General features: G+C 44.1%; 1 protein-coding gene across 3 annotated transcripts in view; it reads right to left on the bottom strand.

The window, feature by feature from the left end:
* WDFY2 (WD repeat and FYVE domain containing 2) overlaps positions 1–19,115 on the bottom strand; it is a gene marked incomplete at its 5' end in the record, with an annotated part of 78,012 nt that overhangs the window by 37,628 nt on the left and 21,269 nt on the right. Inside the window, one exon of one of the 3 annotated variants that reach the window (XM_080569645.1) lies at positions 5,929–18,479. The exons of the other annotated variants lie outside the window; for them this stretch is intronic. Within the exon in view, the coding sequence (XP_080425771.1) occupies positions 5,929–5,984 (56 nt within the window). Of the gene's footprint in view, positions 1–5,928; positions 18,480–19,115 lie in introns of those variants that run through there. 3 annotated transcript variants of the gene reach the window in all.

Below are 19,115 nucleotides of genomic sequence, written 5' to 3'. Positions count from 1 at the left end.
GAAATGTTGTCCTTGGGGCATCAAGGACTTTCTGCAGTCCCCCCATTTCCAGTTTGTCCAGTTTACCATTGAACTTGAACCATGATTCACAGGTGATAAAATGTTCCCTCAGCTTTTCTGCTCATTGCTGCTTCATTCTCAGGGCAGCCTGACTCAGAGATGTTTTCACTGCCCTTGCACAAACCCAGCTCCTACCTGCTTTGGTCTGCCAGAGGAGGCAAGAAGCTCCGATCAGCAGCACAGCTTTGGCTGGGGACTCAAGTGATCATCTGGGAATGAAAGAAGCAAGCCCAGCAGCTTCAGTGCCAGCAAAAAGGAACAGAGAAAGGCAGGCAAAGCAACACAAACCCAGCCCAGTCCTAAAGGGTTTGCTCTTCAGCTGCAAAGGAACTGCAGCCCTCAAGTGCCATGCCAGGTGTTCTCAGATTTCTTCTTTGCATACAGACTGAAAAGTGCCTTGTGAGGTGCGAGCAAGGCCCAGGCCTCTGCGTGTGTAACTCAGAGGTGATCTGACACTGAGGGTTTAGCGGGCAGTCACAGCTTGTCACCTCAGCATTCCCACGAGGGCTGCGCGCAGGAATGGAAAACAACACAAGTAAACAGAAACTTTTTAAACCTGTACTGCAAGACTGAACATCCCACCTTAAACTTTAGATGTTACTATTTAAAAAAAAATAAATCAATTTCAAACATGCGATGCCTCTTCACATCCAGACACCTCTTTCATATAGCCCCACTGCAGCTTTCCCACCCTGCGGTATTCCATTTCATAGTGAGCTAATTTTATTTTATCACCTTTGAAGTTAGTTAACTGCTAAGTTCACGGAACATCCTCCTGCTCTTGGGTTACAAGATTGGAAGTTTGTTGTCCCCACTATCTCCATATGCTAGTTGCTACGTATAGTCCTATAATTTCTTATATGCTTTCTCGTTAATGTAATTGATCTTTCCAGTCTCTTGGGAAGGCTGTTCTTGTGTCCTGTTCTCCTCACCTGTCTTCCAATCCCTCTACCAGGCAATATCCAGTCTGAACTGGCATCTTCTGTATCAGACACAGCCATCCAGACACAGATGAACCTGCTGAATTGTAAGAGCTTTATCTTTCTTCTCTTTATCCATCTCCCCCCTCCCTTATGTACCCCAGCAGTGTTTGCTTATTTGACAGCAGCTGCGCATGTTTTTTTATTCAGACCTGAATAATTTAAAAACTTACAACATATGGACGAAAGAGAAAGAAAGATATATTTATCAACGTTAGATTCTCTCTGCAATACGCTGTCATCCACTCGCTATGTTCTCCCACAGTTCTTCCCAACTCTCCAGTCCCAATCAGCTTATCTGCTAATTTGGGGCAGATGACTGGCCCCGACTGCATTAGGCTGGCAGGAAACAGAGGATTCACCAGCTACAGCCCCAAGGGGCAATCCCAGAGCCACATGTTCCTTGCAAGAAAGGTGGAAAGAAAATAAGAAATGAGAGCAACAGGCAGAGGCAATCACATCCCAGGGAAAACCTTGACGGTATACATCATGTTTTCTCCTTGTAAAGATGAGCCCAGAAAGCAAAGTCTGTTGCATAAGCATAAGGAGGACACAAGACCGACTCCACCATCAGGTCTGGAAACATACATCATTTAAACATGTGAAATGGTGCAATGCATTACAGTGCAGCTTTGTAAAGATGTCTGGAGGAACTGTCTATTGACAGGAGGCCACTGCTTGGGCAGCTGTTACCCCTCCACCAAACCAATAACGCCTGCAGCAGCTCCAGTTCGTTTATCCGATTGCTACCTTACAGGTAACTACTGCTTTGCACTGAGACAGCTTCCTGTTCACGGCAAAACCATTAAACATTATTAAAACCTCTCTGCACCTCGTTACTTTTTTTTACTACTTACTACACCTTGTAATCTGCACTGTGTTACTACTGTACTCTCCTGAATTATTTTTCTCTAGAGGGTTACAAGAAGAATCCTCTGCAGTTCCTGTCCAGATGCTGTCTCTGCTTGTATTCTCCAGGTCCTGATTGCTGCCATTCATTGGGGAAGTACTGGTCTTATCTTGGAAGAAACAGATTTGAGGTCTCAAGATAAAATCAGCTCTGAAAAATCTTCCTCTTTGTTTTGCAGCCCTTCGCATTTAAATCTTATTCCAAGCTAATACAAAAGGTAACATCTTGAAGTTCAAAAGTAAAAAGTTCTTACAAGGGCATGCTACTGGGTGTGGGGATAACAATAAAGGTGTTAATATTTATATATTGCAAGGAATCAGGTATTTGAGGCAGAGCACTTCAAAGCAAGGACTTTCAGCTTCATTGCTGATTTAGCTCCTGAGCAACTACACATTTTCAGGGGAAATCTGATCCACTTTGCCCATCCTGAATAAAGACAAGGTTCCTCACCAGAAAGCTTACTTTCGGTAAGCTCCCTTCCCAACATGTCCAAATTCAGACAGATAAGGATTCTTGAACTCACAAAAAAACGCTGAGAGCTAACAGATACACAGTTCACAACAAATGCAAACTACTTCATAACACATAGCATGGAGCTGGCCTGTAACAGCAGCACAGCGCATCATCAGCTGTGCAACGCTGTAAGAGGCAGCACACATCATCCACAGCATGGTCAGCGTGGTGCCATGCCTGTTACTGCTACTAACAAACTAGGCAGTCCTCTCGAAAGAAAAGTAGAGATTGAAGACACTGAGCTATTTTACTAGCAACTGGAGGATGACTTGTATGATTTCTTTTTAGGAAAGGGCAACGTGGCGTAAAACAAGACAAATACACAACACAGATCTTTGGGTTAAGAAATATTTTCACGGTGGCTGGAATTACATGAAGAGATGTTGCATGCAGATGAACACAGCTTGTTCCACACCACTTTACTCTGAGATGTTGCCTTCCACCAGAAGACTACTAGTTAGCACAGAAACACAAAGAAAAGTGCCCAAAGTAATGACACGGGCTATTTGAGAGCCATCAAAAACAGGGGATAGCAGCAGATCGAAGCGGACCTGATCCATCACTGACCTTGCCAGAGGACACCAGATTTTAAGTGGTAATGCAAGGTAGAAGCCAGCTAGAGACCACCCAGTAGGCGAGTCAATCCTGGTGTTAGTTAAAGCACAAAATCAGCTCACAGCATCTGCTGGGGGAAAAATGAGCTGAGAGGAGGTAAAGGCAATGAATATGGGAAGGGTACTTTACGATTCTGCTGCCTTGCAGGTTCAGCACTGCCTGAAAAACTAAGTCAGGTTTGTAATTCTGGCTCAGCTCTTCACAGATCAGACAGGATTGCTTCTTAAGTGGAGGGCACGGGGGAGAGGAACAGCTTTCCCTGCAGACAGCTAAGCTACCATGCAAAAATACTGAGAGGACACAGCCAGTTATCTCAAGCCAGGAGATGTGCTTCCCACAAGCTTAAACAACACCCTTTGGGTTTCAAAATCCATGCACGTTCTGCTGTATCGAGCAGTCCCTCCTCCCACTCTTCTGCTCTGGCATTTGAGTCATGCCGAAGACATCCAGGTGAAACAACCTGACGGTCCGGTCAGCCTCTTCCACATTTCATAATTAACACGAGTGAATTCTGTCTCATCAAGAGCACACAGAGCTTTGGAGGAATACATGTAACCCATGAACAGTTATCAAAGACGTAAATCATTAACAGTCTTCAGCAGATTAAGCAGTTTACTTAATTCAGCGATGTCCCAACTACAGCATCTGGAGGGAGGGAATGCACGGGGTGGTGGAAGTATTTTAATAATTTACTCAGAGGCCATTGGGAGCTAAACATTTTTGTTTGTCCCGTGGGTAGGATCTGGCCCCTAAAACAGATCAGCTGGACAGTTTGCTCTAAATTACACCAACAAACAGCAACTGCAAGTTTACAAGGAAGACCCAAAACAGTTATGACCTTGAACACTGAAGTGAACAAATGGGTTGTTTTGGAAATACACACAGATTTTCGTCATCTGCACTGCACAGTATAATTAAATGCAAGCTAACAAAGGCTCTTAGAAATGCAGCAACCAGATGATTTCACAAACACATCTTTCCCTTCCTTGCACTGCACCTTTAAATACTTACTTCGCTCACGTAAGTCTGAAAGATCAAGGTTTGTCTTTGCTTTTCCCACTCACTTTTTAATTTTATTTTATTTTTATCTTGAGAATTTAAGTTTATTTTGATCAAGTGTTTAAAGGAAAATACTTCAGTGTAAAGAAGCAAGAGCTCATGGTATGGCAGCTCCATGCTAATCAGAAGGCACTGACTGTTAGGGATTTACATCCTGACTTTCCCAAGTGCTTGACTACTAACTTGTATTTAAGACATATAGGCACCAAAGACAGTCCATTAGTCTCCTTCCCTTCCAAATCAATCACTTAAAAGCTTAGAGACATTTTTCTGGACTCCCATCAGTTCTCCCAGTCATCCCACGCTGCCTGCTCCTCTGGCACCCCTCATGCTCACGCACATTTCAGCCATGCTGTTCCTCTCCCCAGAGCTTTGGCTCCAGCACTCTGGTTATGCGAGGGCTGACAGTGATTTACACGTCCTGCTAGGCTTGGCCATTTAAAAACACTCACACTATTGGCAAGAACATAGATTTCAGATGTGTGTGTACGTGGGGGAAAGGCGCAGACACTGCCTCTGCATCCCAGCCTTCCTGTGTTCAGCAGTGCCCATTAACCAGCAGCTATCAGACGACCAAGGTCACCCCTCTCCTTGTCAGCAGCGAGGTTTCAGCGTTTGTGCATCCCCAAACAACCGCAGCGGTAGCCCCCATACCTGCTCCAGCAGCTGCTGTCCCCTTCCTCACCAAGTCAAACGTGGCTTGGAAGCTACGAGGCTAAGGCAGATATTGCCATCCCCTTCATCTTACTGCAAAGGAAAATCTCTTCCCATCTAAAAGCAGTAGAAAAACACAGCTCAGCATCCCAGCCCACTGCCCATTGCCTGAGAGGCATCACGCGTTTGCTGTCTCTCAGTTACTCAAAACAACTGAATGCATTTCAATAATAAACAGGTTGAATAAAGTCCATTGCTAAACTGGGAATTACTACGGGCTGCTGGTGGGAAAAGAGATGCTGGAACACAAAGATGCAACAGTACTTCAGGTTTTCAGAAGGCGACATCTGGCAGATAAAAACAGCTAAACATGCCAAATACCTTTCAAATCACCAATGCACAAGGCTTTTTTGTGTTGTTTTCAAACCAGATTTCTGGTGCCAGTGTTTTTCCAATCCAGGCTGTCCCATCTCACTTTCGTATCAGATGACTGCTGAATATTGCTAATGCTGAATTCTGTTAAATACCAAGGATGTGCAACTGCTCCAAGACTTCATGCAGGAAGTCTTTTTTCAGTCTGCCTCTTCTGAATTTCAAATTGGTAGGACAGAGCCATGGAAAGAATGAATAAACAGGAAGGTGAGGAAAAGGAGAGAGCGAGGTGAGAGGAGACGTATTATTGATAGAACATGAATGGGAAGAATAAGCAGTAGGGAACAGGTCATAAACTACAAATGACACACAGCCTGCAGTAAGGATGGCAGTGAGCGTTTGATTTAGCAAACCCTAGGCAAGGAAACTAAAACAGCACAGTATTCTGATAATAACAGACCTATCCAACTGAGGCAACAGGCTGCAGACAAAACACTTCAAGACACCCAAAACTCTCCCTGCACCCCAGTTACTGAGATTGCTGGGGCATCGAGAAGGTATTTTGTGTGAGGTCAACCCAACACCAGAAGGAAGGGAGGACTCAACTTGTGTTTATGAAGCAGTCCGGTGGTGACAGACGTGGTAATGAAAACCCTTCCAGCTGCACTCGACAACTGAATATTTCCCTGCATGTAATCTCCAAATATGTAACATGGAAAGTATTTCCTCCATTAGGGCTTCTCCGCATGGTGCACTGGCACTTACCTCAGTACTTCATAAATAGGAGGTTCTGACACTGCTACCTGGGACAGGAAACACATTAGGCTGTATTAGCTTTTGGTTAACAGGTTAACAGAATAATTTTTTTTAGGGGAGGGAGGAGGGGGGGAATGGGATTTAAGGCAAACAAAGGTTCACTATCCACCAGTGTGAAATAAACATGTAGAAAATTAAGCAATAGTTTAAAGTTTAAAAAAGGGAGTCTAATGAAGACTATTTACCCAAATTCAAATTCGAGGTTTGTTCCCCTCTGCCCCAACAGTGAATTTGTACTTGAAAGAAAATATTTTCACTGTGCATTTTTTCAGGGAGAGAAAAAGCTTCAGTTTAAATGGCTTCCTCTGCAGGGCTCACGGAAAGTTTCGAGTTTCAGCACTGGCTGTTAGGAAGTTCCTCCTCTTGTGCCCTCCCAGATTCAGTCAAGTTGCTATTGAGACTCAAGAATAAAAACTTTTGTTGTTGTTCAAAAGAGCTTAGCTAACAATAAGGAAACACACACCATGGAATCAGACTTGGTCCTGTTTAGGAAACATTACAAAACATGAATTTTAGTTTAAAAAATAAACAAAAAAATCAAAGCATAGATATTTGAGATTCTTCTAAAACAATCCCGGGTGGGTAGAGAAAAGAACACCAGGATTCTGCTCCACAAGAGAACTTAAGCACAGTGATACCAAACATGAGCAGGTCTAACCAAGTGCACAGATCTGGTAGCACTGTCCCAACAAAAGAGGGAGGCTCTCAAAAACGGGGCTCAATAAACAGGGCAGTTCAAGCCAACCAATGCAAAATGCCTAAAAGATGTGAAATCCCACAGTTTTCCCCAGACCCTGACACATCCTACAACTGTAGCTTGGACTGCATAAGCACAGGGATCCCAACCTGCCTCCTCTTGACAGTCGTGACACCTTTACTCCACAACAGCTCAGCTGTAAGAACACCGAGTGGGGAGGACCAGGAGGGCTGTAAGATCTCCTCATCGTGCAGGCACTGACACCACACCCCCCAGAATCAAGGCTCAAACAATCTGGGGGAGTAAAAATAAATGAAATGAGTAATTGATACTAAGTCACCTGGCAGGATGGCCATTAGCCCAGAAGACCCAGAGGTCACCTGTGCCAGCTAAGTTTTTATGACAACAACTAGCCGCTACGCAAACTCATCAAGGTTGCTGCAGTTACCACCAACAGCAGGTAAAAGCATAACACCAAGACTGGATATGCTCCCATTAAACAAGAATTAAATTTATCTCTTGGGCAGGAGGGATAACCATATATTTGCCCTTTTTTCCTCCCTCTGCAAAGAAACTTTCTACTCTCAGTTTCAGCAATTGATTCCACCCCTCTTCACCCACGCTGCTTATTTTTTTTTTTCAGGTAATAGATAACCTCACCAAACAGCAACACCAGTGTCACTCTGATCTGTGATTTCTACAAATCATATCACTTTAGTTGCATAGGAGGAAGGGGAGCCAAGTTAGACATCTTGTTCTGTTTATTTTCATGTTACTTATGCATAAATTATGAGTAGCTACCAGTTAAGTATATCTGACTCCAAACCTTCTCCTCTCTCCCTTACTAGCTGGTTAAAATTGTTTCCATAAGATGTGATACAAGGGGTCCTCAGCAGAACTTCTATTTGTATCTGGAGGGAGAAAGTGCAATTTTGTGGTACAGCAAAAGAGGTAGATTTTGGAGACAAATGCTATAAAAACTACTGTAAAACCACTATCACCTGGGTGTTCAAGGTACACATATTTCTAAGGAAGTCTTTTTGTTTTCTTGATCCTCTGATCTTGGACATTAAAAAGGCAATCAGTCTTGTAGCTGGCTGAGCTAAAATAATCTCACACAATCTCCTTGGTACTAGAGGACCCAGACCAGAGGATAGTTTCAGATCAGCCGTCCTGTGAACAGTTAAAATGATACTAAAAATGAACAAGAAACGTTCCATAGAAGAGGAATCAACACGAAAGGCTCCTAGAGCAGAACACCCCACCGTGGCTGTGGCAGGTAAGGACCCCTACCACCACTGCCTCGTGCAGCAGCTGTGGCTGCACTCCCCCGGTCAGGCAGGTACCGGCTGTGCTTCAGCAGCCCTCACCTGATCCTGCTCACGAGGTCGGCAGCAAAACTCTCAAATGACATCGGAGCGGGGTGAAACCAACCGTGGTACTTCTCGTGTTTGTTTACATATGGGAGCAAAGCAAATTGGTTGTTCTTCCTAGCAGGAGACACATCAGGGTTATTGGGATGGGAGGCGGATAAAGCACGCTTCAGTTCAGGATAGCGTCTTCCCCAACCCCCAGACTCTTTTCTAATAGTACAAAATTCAAACAAGCAAAATAGAGTGGTGTGGGGGTAGGAAAGCAACCTGTACAAAAATACGCTATGGAAGACTACAGAAAAGAGAATTTATCCTCACAATTTTATCAGTGGCAGGCAAACTGGACAAGGCAGAAAAACCTACAGAACATGTGTCTCTACCTGGACAGTGCTTTCTATTGCAAACACATTCTCAAATACTTCATTTAAATTCTGTACTCAAAATTTCCTGTGCTTTTCTCAGGTAGAGAAGCTCACAAGCCATGGAAGTTGCACACTTCCTTTTCGTGGTTCCTGTGTGGCATTACCAGCTTGTACTAGGAAATGAAAGCTTTTTTTATCTTCTGTCCATCTTGAAGTTTTAGGACAGCCTATGTATGAGAGTTCTCTACAGTCACTTGGCAGCAAAACCAAAGATCTTACTGAAGCCTTGAGTTACAGTAAGAGATGCTTGAGGTGAAAACAATGCTTGGAGTAAGGCCTGTGGATACTCCATGCCCAACATATTTCAAAAATTTTAGGGACTGGAAGGAGCAGAAGTATCAATTTAAGGGCCAGAGGTCTTTTCAAAGACAAAAAGTTCAGGTAAAGCCTCCCCGTATAGGGTTTCCTGACATCCTAGATCTTCTCCAAGCTTTGCTCTACAGCTGGATCACCCTGATGAAGAATTCTTCCTTCAGCACCCAACCCCAAACTGTACGTTTGTTTCAAAGGAGTGGATGAGTAGTGGCTTTTATTTCAAAAATTTGTCTGTACTACAGCTTGGCACTGTTCTGTTAGCTGCCCTGAAAACACACAACCAAAACTTTCATCTTCTGAAACGCTGGAGGGGCTGTTACCCTAGCTGTAAACGAGGCTTGGGCTCTTCTACCGGCAGCCCTCAGAGCAGCCCCACTGCCGTGAAGACGCCACCAGAGGATGATGTAAGCAGGGCATGAGCTGGTACGTAAAGATGAGTTCACATCTCTTCTCCCTTATCTACAGGACACGATGAAGAAATGCTCTGCTCAGACCAGTCAAACGTACTTCTCTGGGTATCACATCAGAGGAAAGGGCTCACGGAGAGATGTTCCCTTTGCTGGCTGATGTCACAGGCAGGAATTTGGCAGCGCCTGCACTTCTGCTCAGTGCGGCAGCCTCCAAAGGTCTGCCCTCCCCCAGACATCTGGTTAAAGTTAAGCTTAAGAATCTCAAGCTACTTTTGGTCTCAGATTCAGGCATTTCAAACTTATTGTTACAGATCTCAAAACAGCAGAAATGCTTACAGATTGACCATTTTTAAGGCCCAGGCCTTGTTTAAACCAGCAATTTTGTTTTATTTTTTAACCACAGAACCAATATCTCATAGGCAAATTGACACCTCAACAACGGGGGCAGCCACATGAGGTGGGTGCCCTGGATGCGTGAAATATATCTAGATTAATTAATGATAAAGGCCTGGGACAAGACTCTGGCAGCAAGGCCATCAGACACAGAAAATAGTGGCTGCATCCAAGCTGTGGACTGGAAATGGTCCCTGGCCCAACCTAATTTCCATGGTTGGATGGTTTGTGACCAAGTGAATTGGCTCACAGCACGAACATTGCCTGGTACCAACAGTTATTCAGGACGGACAGCCAGATTCCCCTGCCTGAAAACACACTGGCGCTGTTAAACTTATTAGCAATATAGCCATTAGAGCTACTGGCTCTGGGTTCAGCTGCCTGTTTCTCCCAGCTAGTTCATGTAGTTACTGGAAAGATGGAGCAATATTGATCTGGTTGAACCCTCTCCTATGCGTACCACTATTTGCAATTTTGTGCTCATCTACAAGAATTAGAAAGTTGGAACAACCTGGGGTTACTGTCTCTACCCACAACAGCCCTCCTTTTCTGGTTACATTGTACCACAGTAATACACCAAGGTGGTCCCTATTTTCCCATTTTTCCTCCTTCATTTTTATTAGCCTGAGGTCACTGTAAAGGTATAAGCCAGCAACTGAATAAGCAGCAATTTCTGGATTAAAAAGAGTCATGACTCGCAGCCATAAAGGGAAAAATCAGACAAGAACAACAACAAAAGAAGGGCAGACCATTGCCAGGATAATGCTTCAGAGTATCAACAGCTGGCTTGCAAATCAGGAGCCTGCCAGCAGACAATGTCTCTTGTTTCTGGAAGAATACCATTGAATCTGAGGTGTCAATTCATGCACACACACCACTTTTTGAAACCACACTTTGCACTTTTTAATCTGCATGCAAAACTCTTAAGCACAAAAAAACCCATGTCATTTGTTTTCCCACATCCATTTTTTTTAATTGGTCAAAATGGTCATTTACCTACTTCTTCCATAACACCCACTATAGAAAAACACTTGCCTACATATTAATGGGCACATTTCTGTAATTAAGTGATGAATAACAATTATACTTGTTTCTAAGTGAATCTGACTCTATAAGCCATGTAAAAGTGTCTGTTCACGTAAAAAAGTGCACGTGAACACAAGCTCAGCTTCAGAGCAAACCAAAGGCAAGACGATGGGAGACACTGACCTAGGTACCCCAGGCCATTTGTTAGCTTTACCCAAACTTCCTGCTGGTCATCTCAAAGTTTGCAGGACTTGGGCCATTCATTCAGACTTGTTTACACCCTGTAAAAAGCAGACAGCTATGTTCATCCCTGATTATTCAGAAACAGGTTTCAAGTCATCAGAGGTTTAGAAGGACAAATACAAGCTGTGGCCAAAAGGATGCTGTGGGTGAAACTAGTTGGGGATGGAGACTTCTTAGATTTTCTGTTAATAAAAACTTATTAGGGAAATCCTCACCATGCTCACCTTTTTATCTACCAAAGAACCTATTGGGAAAGAAAGAAAGGAGGTGTCAAAGCATCCTAAATAATAGAGGACCTTTCAGAATTCGGATAAACTTGATGCATTTCCAAGCATTACAGCATGTATTTTTTTAAACAATCAGCACATTCATTACTCCTTCCCTACTGCTTTCTCTGGTATCTAATATGGGTTAGCCACAGCATTTGAGAAAAAAATTAATGACTGGAAACTGAAGTACCAGGTCAACCAGTACTCACAGAATTTCTGGTTAAAACAAACCCCCTATCTTTACTTTTAACCCTCTACTTCAAAATGAAGATTTTGGAACAGAAGTAGTGGTACAAGCTACTGTGGGACTTCCTACCTTCCTGCTGGTCTTGTGCTCCCTCATCATAAAAGCAACTACAGGGAGGAAAGAGCACAGACAGGGGAAGATAAGGTGCCAAACATCAGTGTCAGAGCCCCACTGATCCCTCCCAAAGCAACATGCCCATCCGTGCAGCCTGGAGAAACCATGCCTGCAATGGCTCATTGCACTCAACAGGGCTCCTCATCTGCCCATGCTTTACAGCTTCAGCTGCTGCAGGACTCCAAGCACCACAGGTTCTCCACATTTTTCAGTGCTTTTGCTTTTTGGCTACAAATAAATGTAACGACAACATGAGTATGAACCTGAAGGATGAAGTTCAGTAAGATTTTTTATGAGACCAAGTCGATGCCCCTGCTGAAGTCGGGCAGAACCATTTGCTAACTGGTATTTTGGAAGCATGATAACAGATTCAACTATTCCCGTTCATTTACTGGCAGTTGCAGAAGTCAGCAAGAAGAGATTTGTTTATGAAGTCTGATTCATTTCCTGAAGGGAAGAGCCTGCGCTCTTCTTAGGAAATGGATTAGTGTCTATATGTTGTGTAACCAGCCCCTTCTACATAACATACTGTGCCAATTACAGTGGTCTACCAAGCATCAGAGCTGATATGCTGAAGCTAACTGCTTCCCCTGCTCCCTCCTGCCTGAAGAAATCCAGCATATGTCTATTCTTAGCTGGTAATGGCAGCTAATACAATTTCAAAACCCCTATTACTCCTGAGTTCGGATGCAATGCAACCTAGAAAAATGATGTACCATTAGACAGACTTTTGCCCTTCAGACAGCGCTAAAAGCCTTAACTGTTAAGGCAGCACACAGCACAGGTGGGGCAAGGCTCTGGTGGACCTAACACACACTTTTGGAGCTTTATAATTCAGACAGTCTGACTGAATGGAACATAAAATAGGGCTCTGTGGCAGAGAATAAAACGCATCATTTCCCAGAAGCAAAAAGTATCAACTTTTTAATTCCAGTCATTAAATAACTTTAGCCCAAGCTTAGGATACAATAAAGCCAAAGGTGTCCATTCTGACTTGACAGATACATTATTTTTTCACCCCTCTCTCTCAGAAGGATTAATATAGAGCCAGTTTATTCCTCTTCCCCCCGGCTTTTAGCACAAGCAGAAACTGATTAAAGCCAAACAAACTAACAAACTAACCAACCAAACAAACAACAACTGTCATAACGGCTTATTAAAAGCAGTCATTTGGCTCTGAAAGCCAAACGCAGGGCTCTTCAGCAAAGGCCCTTCCACCTCCCCCTCAGCGGCCGGCCTGCAAAAGTAGGCCTCGGGGGGGGGCCGCTGGCTGCTGAGGGGATCCTGAAGTGACAGGACCTGAGGGACAAAAGTGGTCCCAGAGACTAAATGTCCAAGCACAAGATTTCCTACTGGTCATCTGGCAATTGTGGAAGTGCGGTCAGCCTTTGGCAGGAGGTTATTGGTGCTAGAGCTGCTGAAATAGCTGGGGAAAGAACAACATGATCCGTAATGCCAACCGAGACACCATGAGGAGAAACCCCACCACCACCAAAATGTTGTGGGTGATTTTTACTATGTTGTGCGTGGAAAACTATCCTGTGCATGTGCTGCTGTAGAACAAGAGGCTTTCACAATGTCAATTTGAACCACTCTTTGGATGCCACTGTAGCCTACACCTGCTCTAGCAACATGAAGGGGGAACCAGACTGACCCTGTGTCAAACACAGAAGCAGGGATGGAGTAAAAAAATGAGAAGACACTGCTTAATAACACTAAGGACCAAGAAGAAATATTTAAAGTTAATTCAGCATATAAATAAAATGGGTGCAAACTAGTTACAAATGAAATGTAAGCCATCATTTCCAGTTTCACAGCACTGAAATTCCTCAGGTTTCCAACACACATAAAGGGGGCAACACACTTAATAAGGAGCCATCTATTAGAGGAGATTACTTTACATGGTTTTCTGAGATAAGAGGCAACTCGATGATATAAGCAGGCAATCCCTTCTAGATCCTTGAATAATAAACAGGCCTAGAAAGAACACATATAGGCAAATACCTTACAGATTATTGAGTCTGACAATATATTCAGCCAGAATCTGTAACGAAAGAAACCTCAATGCGTACATTCTCAGAGATGCAAGTAAATCAGAGGACATCTGGAAGATAAGCTTTGCTGTGCTGCTTCAGAAAGGCTGAGCAGCAACCCAAATGAAAGCATCATAGCAGATGAATTTTCAGTGCTCTCCTGCTTCATCTTATCGTGTATCACAATAAACATACCAATTTCTTCTCTTAATCACTGCCCAAATCTTTTTTTTTTTTTTTTTTTTGGTAAACAAAAAACCCTACAAACCATGGATAAGCTAAGTAGTGTCGAAGTAGGAGCCCGTTGGTACCTATATCTCCAAATCTTGAAATCGTTGCACGCAGAGGATATGCCCCGCTGTTGGTGTTCTGAAGCCATACCAGAGCCTTCTCTAATCACTCATCTGCTGGCATACATTAGTTAGCCTAAACGTAATTATGTGTTTGCTCTACCTTATTACCTTTAAAGCTAAGTAAAAGCTTTAGCACCAACTCATGATGAGACCTCACTAGACCTTCAAAAGCAGAAAAGCTGTTTACTTTAAGACCCTAAAGTACTCCACAAGGCAGATGCACTGCCTGCTTAAAAATACAACTATGTCTTTATTTGCTATTTTAAGTGAATTTGAAGCTGAAGGTAAATTCATCAAATTTGTACTCACTGCTGGAGGTGCAAAATCTCATTATCTATCACATTTTAAACACAGGGATGGATCTTCCTTCTGTGCCCCTTCGAGACAGCGCAACGCATTTGCTCTATCATCTGAATCCAGAGAATCCAACCTGGTGGCAAAATAGGCCAATTCACATTAGGACAGCCTTTTCTCAGATTTCTCTCTGCAGGACTCGGCATGAAGGAAACTGCTGCTACAGGCTGGTAAAGGTCAAAAGCATTGCCTTGTGGGGTTGATCGACCACTACTGTTATTTCAAAAACCTGCTAGGATCATTGACCTTTCACCTCACAGTTAGACGTAACGATGCAGAATTTGAAGAATAAAAGACTACCGAGAAGTTTGATCTAAAGTTAACTTGGCAGCAGAACAGCCATGCTTTTCTACCCAGGACTGTGCTTTGGCATCGCCTTAGATTCAGTGCTCAAAACCTTAAGAGTTCCCTGAAAAACTTGATTTAGATGGAGAATACACATGGTATGATGAGCAAAGCCCATATGTTCAAAGTCTGGCCAAGGTTAGTTACACAACACTATTTCCTGCAGCCTGACTAAGAGAAAAATTAAAACAACACTTTTTTTTTTTAAACCCAGCCCCCACAACTGTTCTCCCTTTAATGAGGATAAAGGCTGTATTTTGACTATACAAAATTTCAGCACAGCCTAATGTTCAAAGCTTATTATCTACTTTCTGATACACAGATATTCATTTTGACCATTATTTATCTGCAGTTTCAAGTCATTAGGCACACAGGCTATGACACACAAGAGTCCTAGGAGATGCATATGGTTTTGTGATTATGCAAAGCTCCCTCCCTGGAGGGCTGCCTGGCAAACTCACCCTTGCCTGCTTCTCCTCTCACATAATTGTTCTTCCCATTCTCCAGGCTTCCTCCAGCCACTCACCCAACCTTGGATAACATTTACTGCATTTGATACCTCACCTCATGAAAATATAAAGAAGGCCATTGTATTTTCTCTTTGCTAAAGTGACCGACGTGGGATGAAGCTCAGCTGAGCAGGCTGCCTGCCACCACACAAGGCTATGCCCACCACCATCCCAGCCTGCTGCATCCTACAGCACCGGGGCTGCATCCATCACTCCCCCAAACCACATGCAGAAGGGAAACAGCTGTTTTTATCCTCACTCCTGTTTTGCAAGAGCTTACGGTAGGGATTACTGTGTGATCATGTAGATAGCTGCAGAGTTTTACATTAAGCCACCCGTATTTGGCAGGTGTGTGATGGAAGAACCATGGGCAAGGCAATTAAACACAGCTTCTGGAGAGTTTTTATGTGAATGGCCGTTCAACGTCCGAGAGGCTACGGTGCACAGAATGCAGTGATGTACAGAGGATATTTGTGCAAAAGCCAGCTTCTTTCCTTGGGGCACTGTCCATTGTGTACGAAGCTTTCAAAGCTTCCTAGCACAGGAGCAGTGCATTACGCTGTCCCGTATTCTCCTCCCCATTTGCTCTCTGAGACGCCAAGCATATTCTGACTTAAGACCGTTACGAATGGCATTCTGCAAAACAGGGGACAGCAGGTTTTTGGAAGCACTCCTGCACTACTTTTCAGCAGTTTCCCTGCATACATTATCATGTACATGGCAGCTGCTGTGCACAGATCACAGGCAATACACAGCTTGTAGAAACCAGTGCAGCTGGAGAGAGGGAAAGAAAAGAGGAGTCTGCCTCAACAACCCAAATCCTTCAGGGCAGGTCAGACAGGCTTTTGACATATTTTTACGGCGCCACAGCTTCTGCCACTGCTATTTGAGAGCTTCTATCCGCTAACTGACCTTCAATGAAAAGCCAACCTTACCGAACTAGCCTGGTAGCTTCAAAAACATTGCAATTCATTTATGTTATGATATTGCAGTTGTTCAACACTGCGGCATTACTGTCTCCTCTAGACATCTTCAGCTTTAGGAGAAAAACCAACAGGTTTCCTGCAACAGTCTCTTTTGGAGTTACATGCCAGCCCCGTGCTGCTTAGCCACTCCGTAACGCCCATTTGTTTTTCTGCCAAGGGCTCAGGGCGCACAGAGGTGGCATTGTGTTGTCCCCTCTCTGCAAGGGGCATTGTTCGGCTGCAGAGCTGGAGTAAGTGCAGTGGAAGGTCACCGAGCCACAGAGCGAAGCCTGACGGATGCGAGACACGGTGATGAGAGATCTGTGTAAAGAGATGCCAGTGAAATTAAGCTGGGGTCAGGGAAGACAAAAAGAAAAACAAAACCCAGTTAACATGGGAGATGGATGTGCCATCCCAGAACTTGCTGCAACCCAAGAGCACTGTGCAGCAAGTGGCAGAAAACTAGGCTGCTGTCAGGCAAATAGAAGGTGTATTAGGCAGCTCTCTATCTCAAACAGAGCTTTTCAGATATGAAACACATATCTACACTTTTTGTATAAAGGATAATCTTTAAATCAGAAAGGGGATTAAAAACCACCGCATCTCCGACTCTAAATGCTCAAGCGCCTAATCTCCCACTGTATTTTGATGCCCAACCGCTGCGCTGAAGCTGGGTTTGTACGAGTTGTGGTCCAAGCCATGCTTTCACATCACATTTTTGCAGCTGCCACCTTGCAGTTAAGGCATGAACTTAATACAGCTGCAGGAGCTGCATCAATTTGTGCGCTGACCTACATGAGCTTGCAGTAGCAGGAGAGCTCATGTCAGAAAAACAAGACGGAATCCTTGTGCTTTAAATCTTTAAATGATACCCAGTGGAGAGTATCATAAGGCAAGGTATACACAAGCTTTGCCAACCTCCAACAAGTTATCTGCCGGTGGCACAAAGTGCGTTGCAAGGTCACCCAGTACCCTACATGTTCCTAAGCAGAGTTCATCATCCCCAGCAAGTGCTCAGCGAAATGTTTTATGTTCTAGTCCCAGGGTTTTGGCATCTCCACAGGATACATGTTAGTCAAATCAGGAACAGACACTCTTCAACATCTGGAACCAGTTTGGATTCCATGAGCTTTTGGGCCTCCTGTCTTCTCTTAAGCGCCTTGCCAACATCCACTCGAGCAGCCAGCACTAACCTCCACCCTGAGCTTTAGTCCAAACGCAGCCGTCCAGTTGCAACGCATCCAATTAGCTGAAAAAAGTCTGAGCAAACAAGTTTGCATCTGCAACAACAGGCCTCAAACTTTGACACCGTTTTTGTAGAGTTCCTCCATTTCCTCTCAACAATTTTATTTGCGACTGACAATTTTAATCAAAATTTAAAGAACCTCCAGCAGGGACAAGTCTTTTTACACCTGTGAAGAACATCTAAACCTGCGTACTGCTGTTCACACTGCAATAAACTGTGTGTGAAACCTACAGGCTTGGACTGACAGACACACAAACAGCCCCCATCAGAATCCCTTCTCGCACCACCTGTACTTCTGCTGCGAGCCAACAGCCACACGCAAAGCAGAACTGCTGTCGGTGGCATAACCCTGTGCTTAGAAGAGCACAATAAACCCATTCTGCAACCACTGCTCTGCAAAGCAATTGCTCTGCATCGCTCCCGTGCAGGAGAAGAGAAATCCAGAGAGTTTACCAGGAGCCTGCTGCTCCTTAATTCCTGCCTGGATGCAGGACAGCGTGATGAATCCCACCTCACCCGGGCATGAACTATAACTCCAGGCTGTCGTTCACGTTTATTAACCCTAAAAACAATGCCGGTCAGTTTGTCCAGAAGAACAGCTTAAGTGTGCATCTGCATTTAGAAGCCACAAACTGCAAAACAAACCTAGCAATACAAGTTCTGTGCCGTTTTCTCCATGCGAGACAAAGACACTAATATGAACGCACATGACAAACAGCCTGGGCTCGCTGCCACTTGTGTTTATACAGTGATCCACACAAAGAAGCCAAGACATCCCAGCACACAAGGAACTTCAGATGATAAAGGGTAGTGCAGAAGGCAAAGGTTTCTCTTCCTTTATTTAAAAATACAGAACTATTTCCTGTGGCATAAAATTTACTCCTGGATTTTGTCTCCTTCCAGGAGACAAGAGTGCCTGTTTTTTTTCTTTTTTTTTTTTTTAAAAAAGAATCCAGAAGAATTTTGACAACTTTCAGTTGCAGACTATGAAGGTTTTTGCCTCCCATGAATACTTTACGGGAAACAATTCTTGACCGCAACACCGACATTTTAAAGGTCTGTAGCACGGGAGCTAGCACAAACGTCCCACCTAAAGGAGGGCACAGACCAGAGTTAGCAATTTACAGGGAAGCTGTCTACACCAGTATATATCTGATTTCCTCTCCTACAATATAGCTAGTGGTACCCCAAAAAGAAGGCAAACGCAGGATTACCACCGTGACACCTAGCCGCCTCCTGTCAGTTCTTCATGGTGTCACTGGACCAGCACATCGGGCACCCAGCTGAAACAGCACTCGCACCCCTGGCAGGCTCGTGGGAAATACAGAAACGTGTCAACGCCAAGCAGACTTGTTCGCGCTGAAAGCTGGGTGAGTCAGTACACTTCTCCCACCGTATCCCCATGCTCAGGTGAGATTAGTGATACTAAACCTTCTCCGGAGCACCGAGTGGATGTGCCTGAACATGACATGCCGGTGACCTACTTTTCAGAAGTGCCCAACACCCACATCTCCCTCTGAAGTCAACAAAAGACGAGGCCACTCAGCAATTTTGAAATGGTGGTGCATGCTTTTAACATAGGAAGCCAACGATAGCCTAGGGCCAGCTGTGCACATTAGGAAAATCCCATTTTAGCTCCCCGTGTAGAATCTAGTGTGTTCAGAGCTATGGATCCCTCAAGACTCTACATGTCTGATGTATGTGCCTGCTAATTCCACCCGTTCACTGCCAAGGAAAAGAGCATGCATGAAAGCTAATAATCTCTTTCTTATAGCCCTACTGCATCAGATACATACATTCTTGGACAACAAATGCTGCCACT

The sequence above is a fragment of the Anser brachyrhynchus genome, assembly GCF_964034855.1.
Source record: "Anser brachyrhynchus genome assembly, chromosome: 1".
In the NCBI taxonomy this organism is placed as follows: Eukaryota; Metazoa; Chordata; class Aves; order Anseriformes; family Anatidae; genus Anser; species Anser brachyrhynchus.
This window is presented reverse-complemented; position numbering and strand designations above follow the sequence as displayed.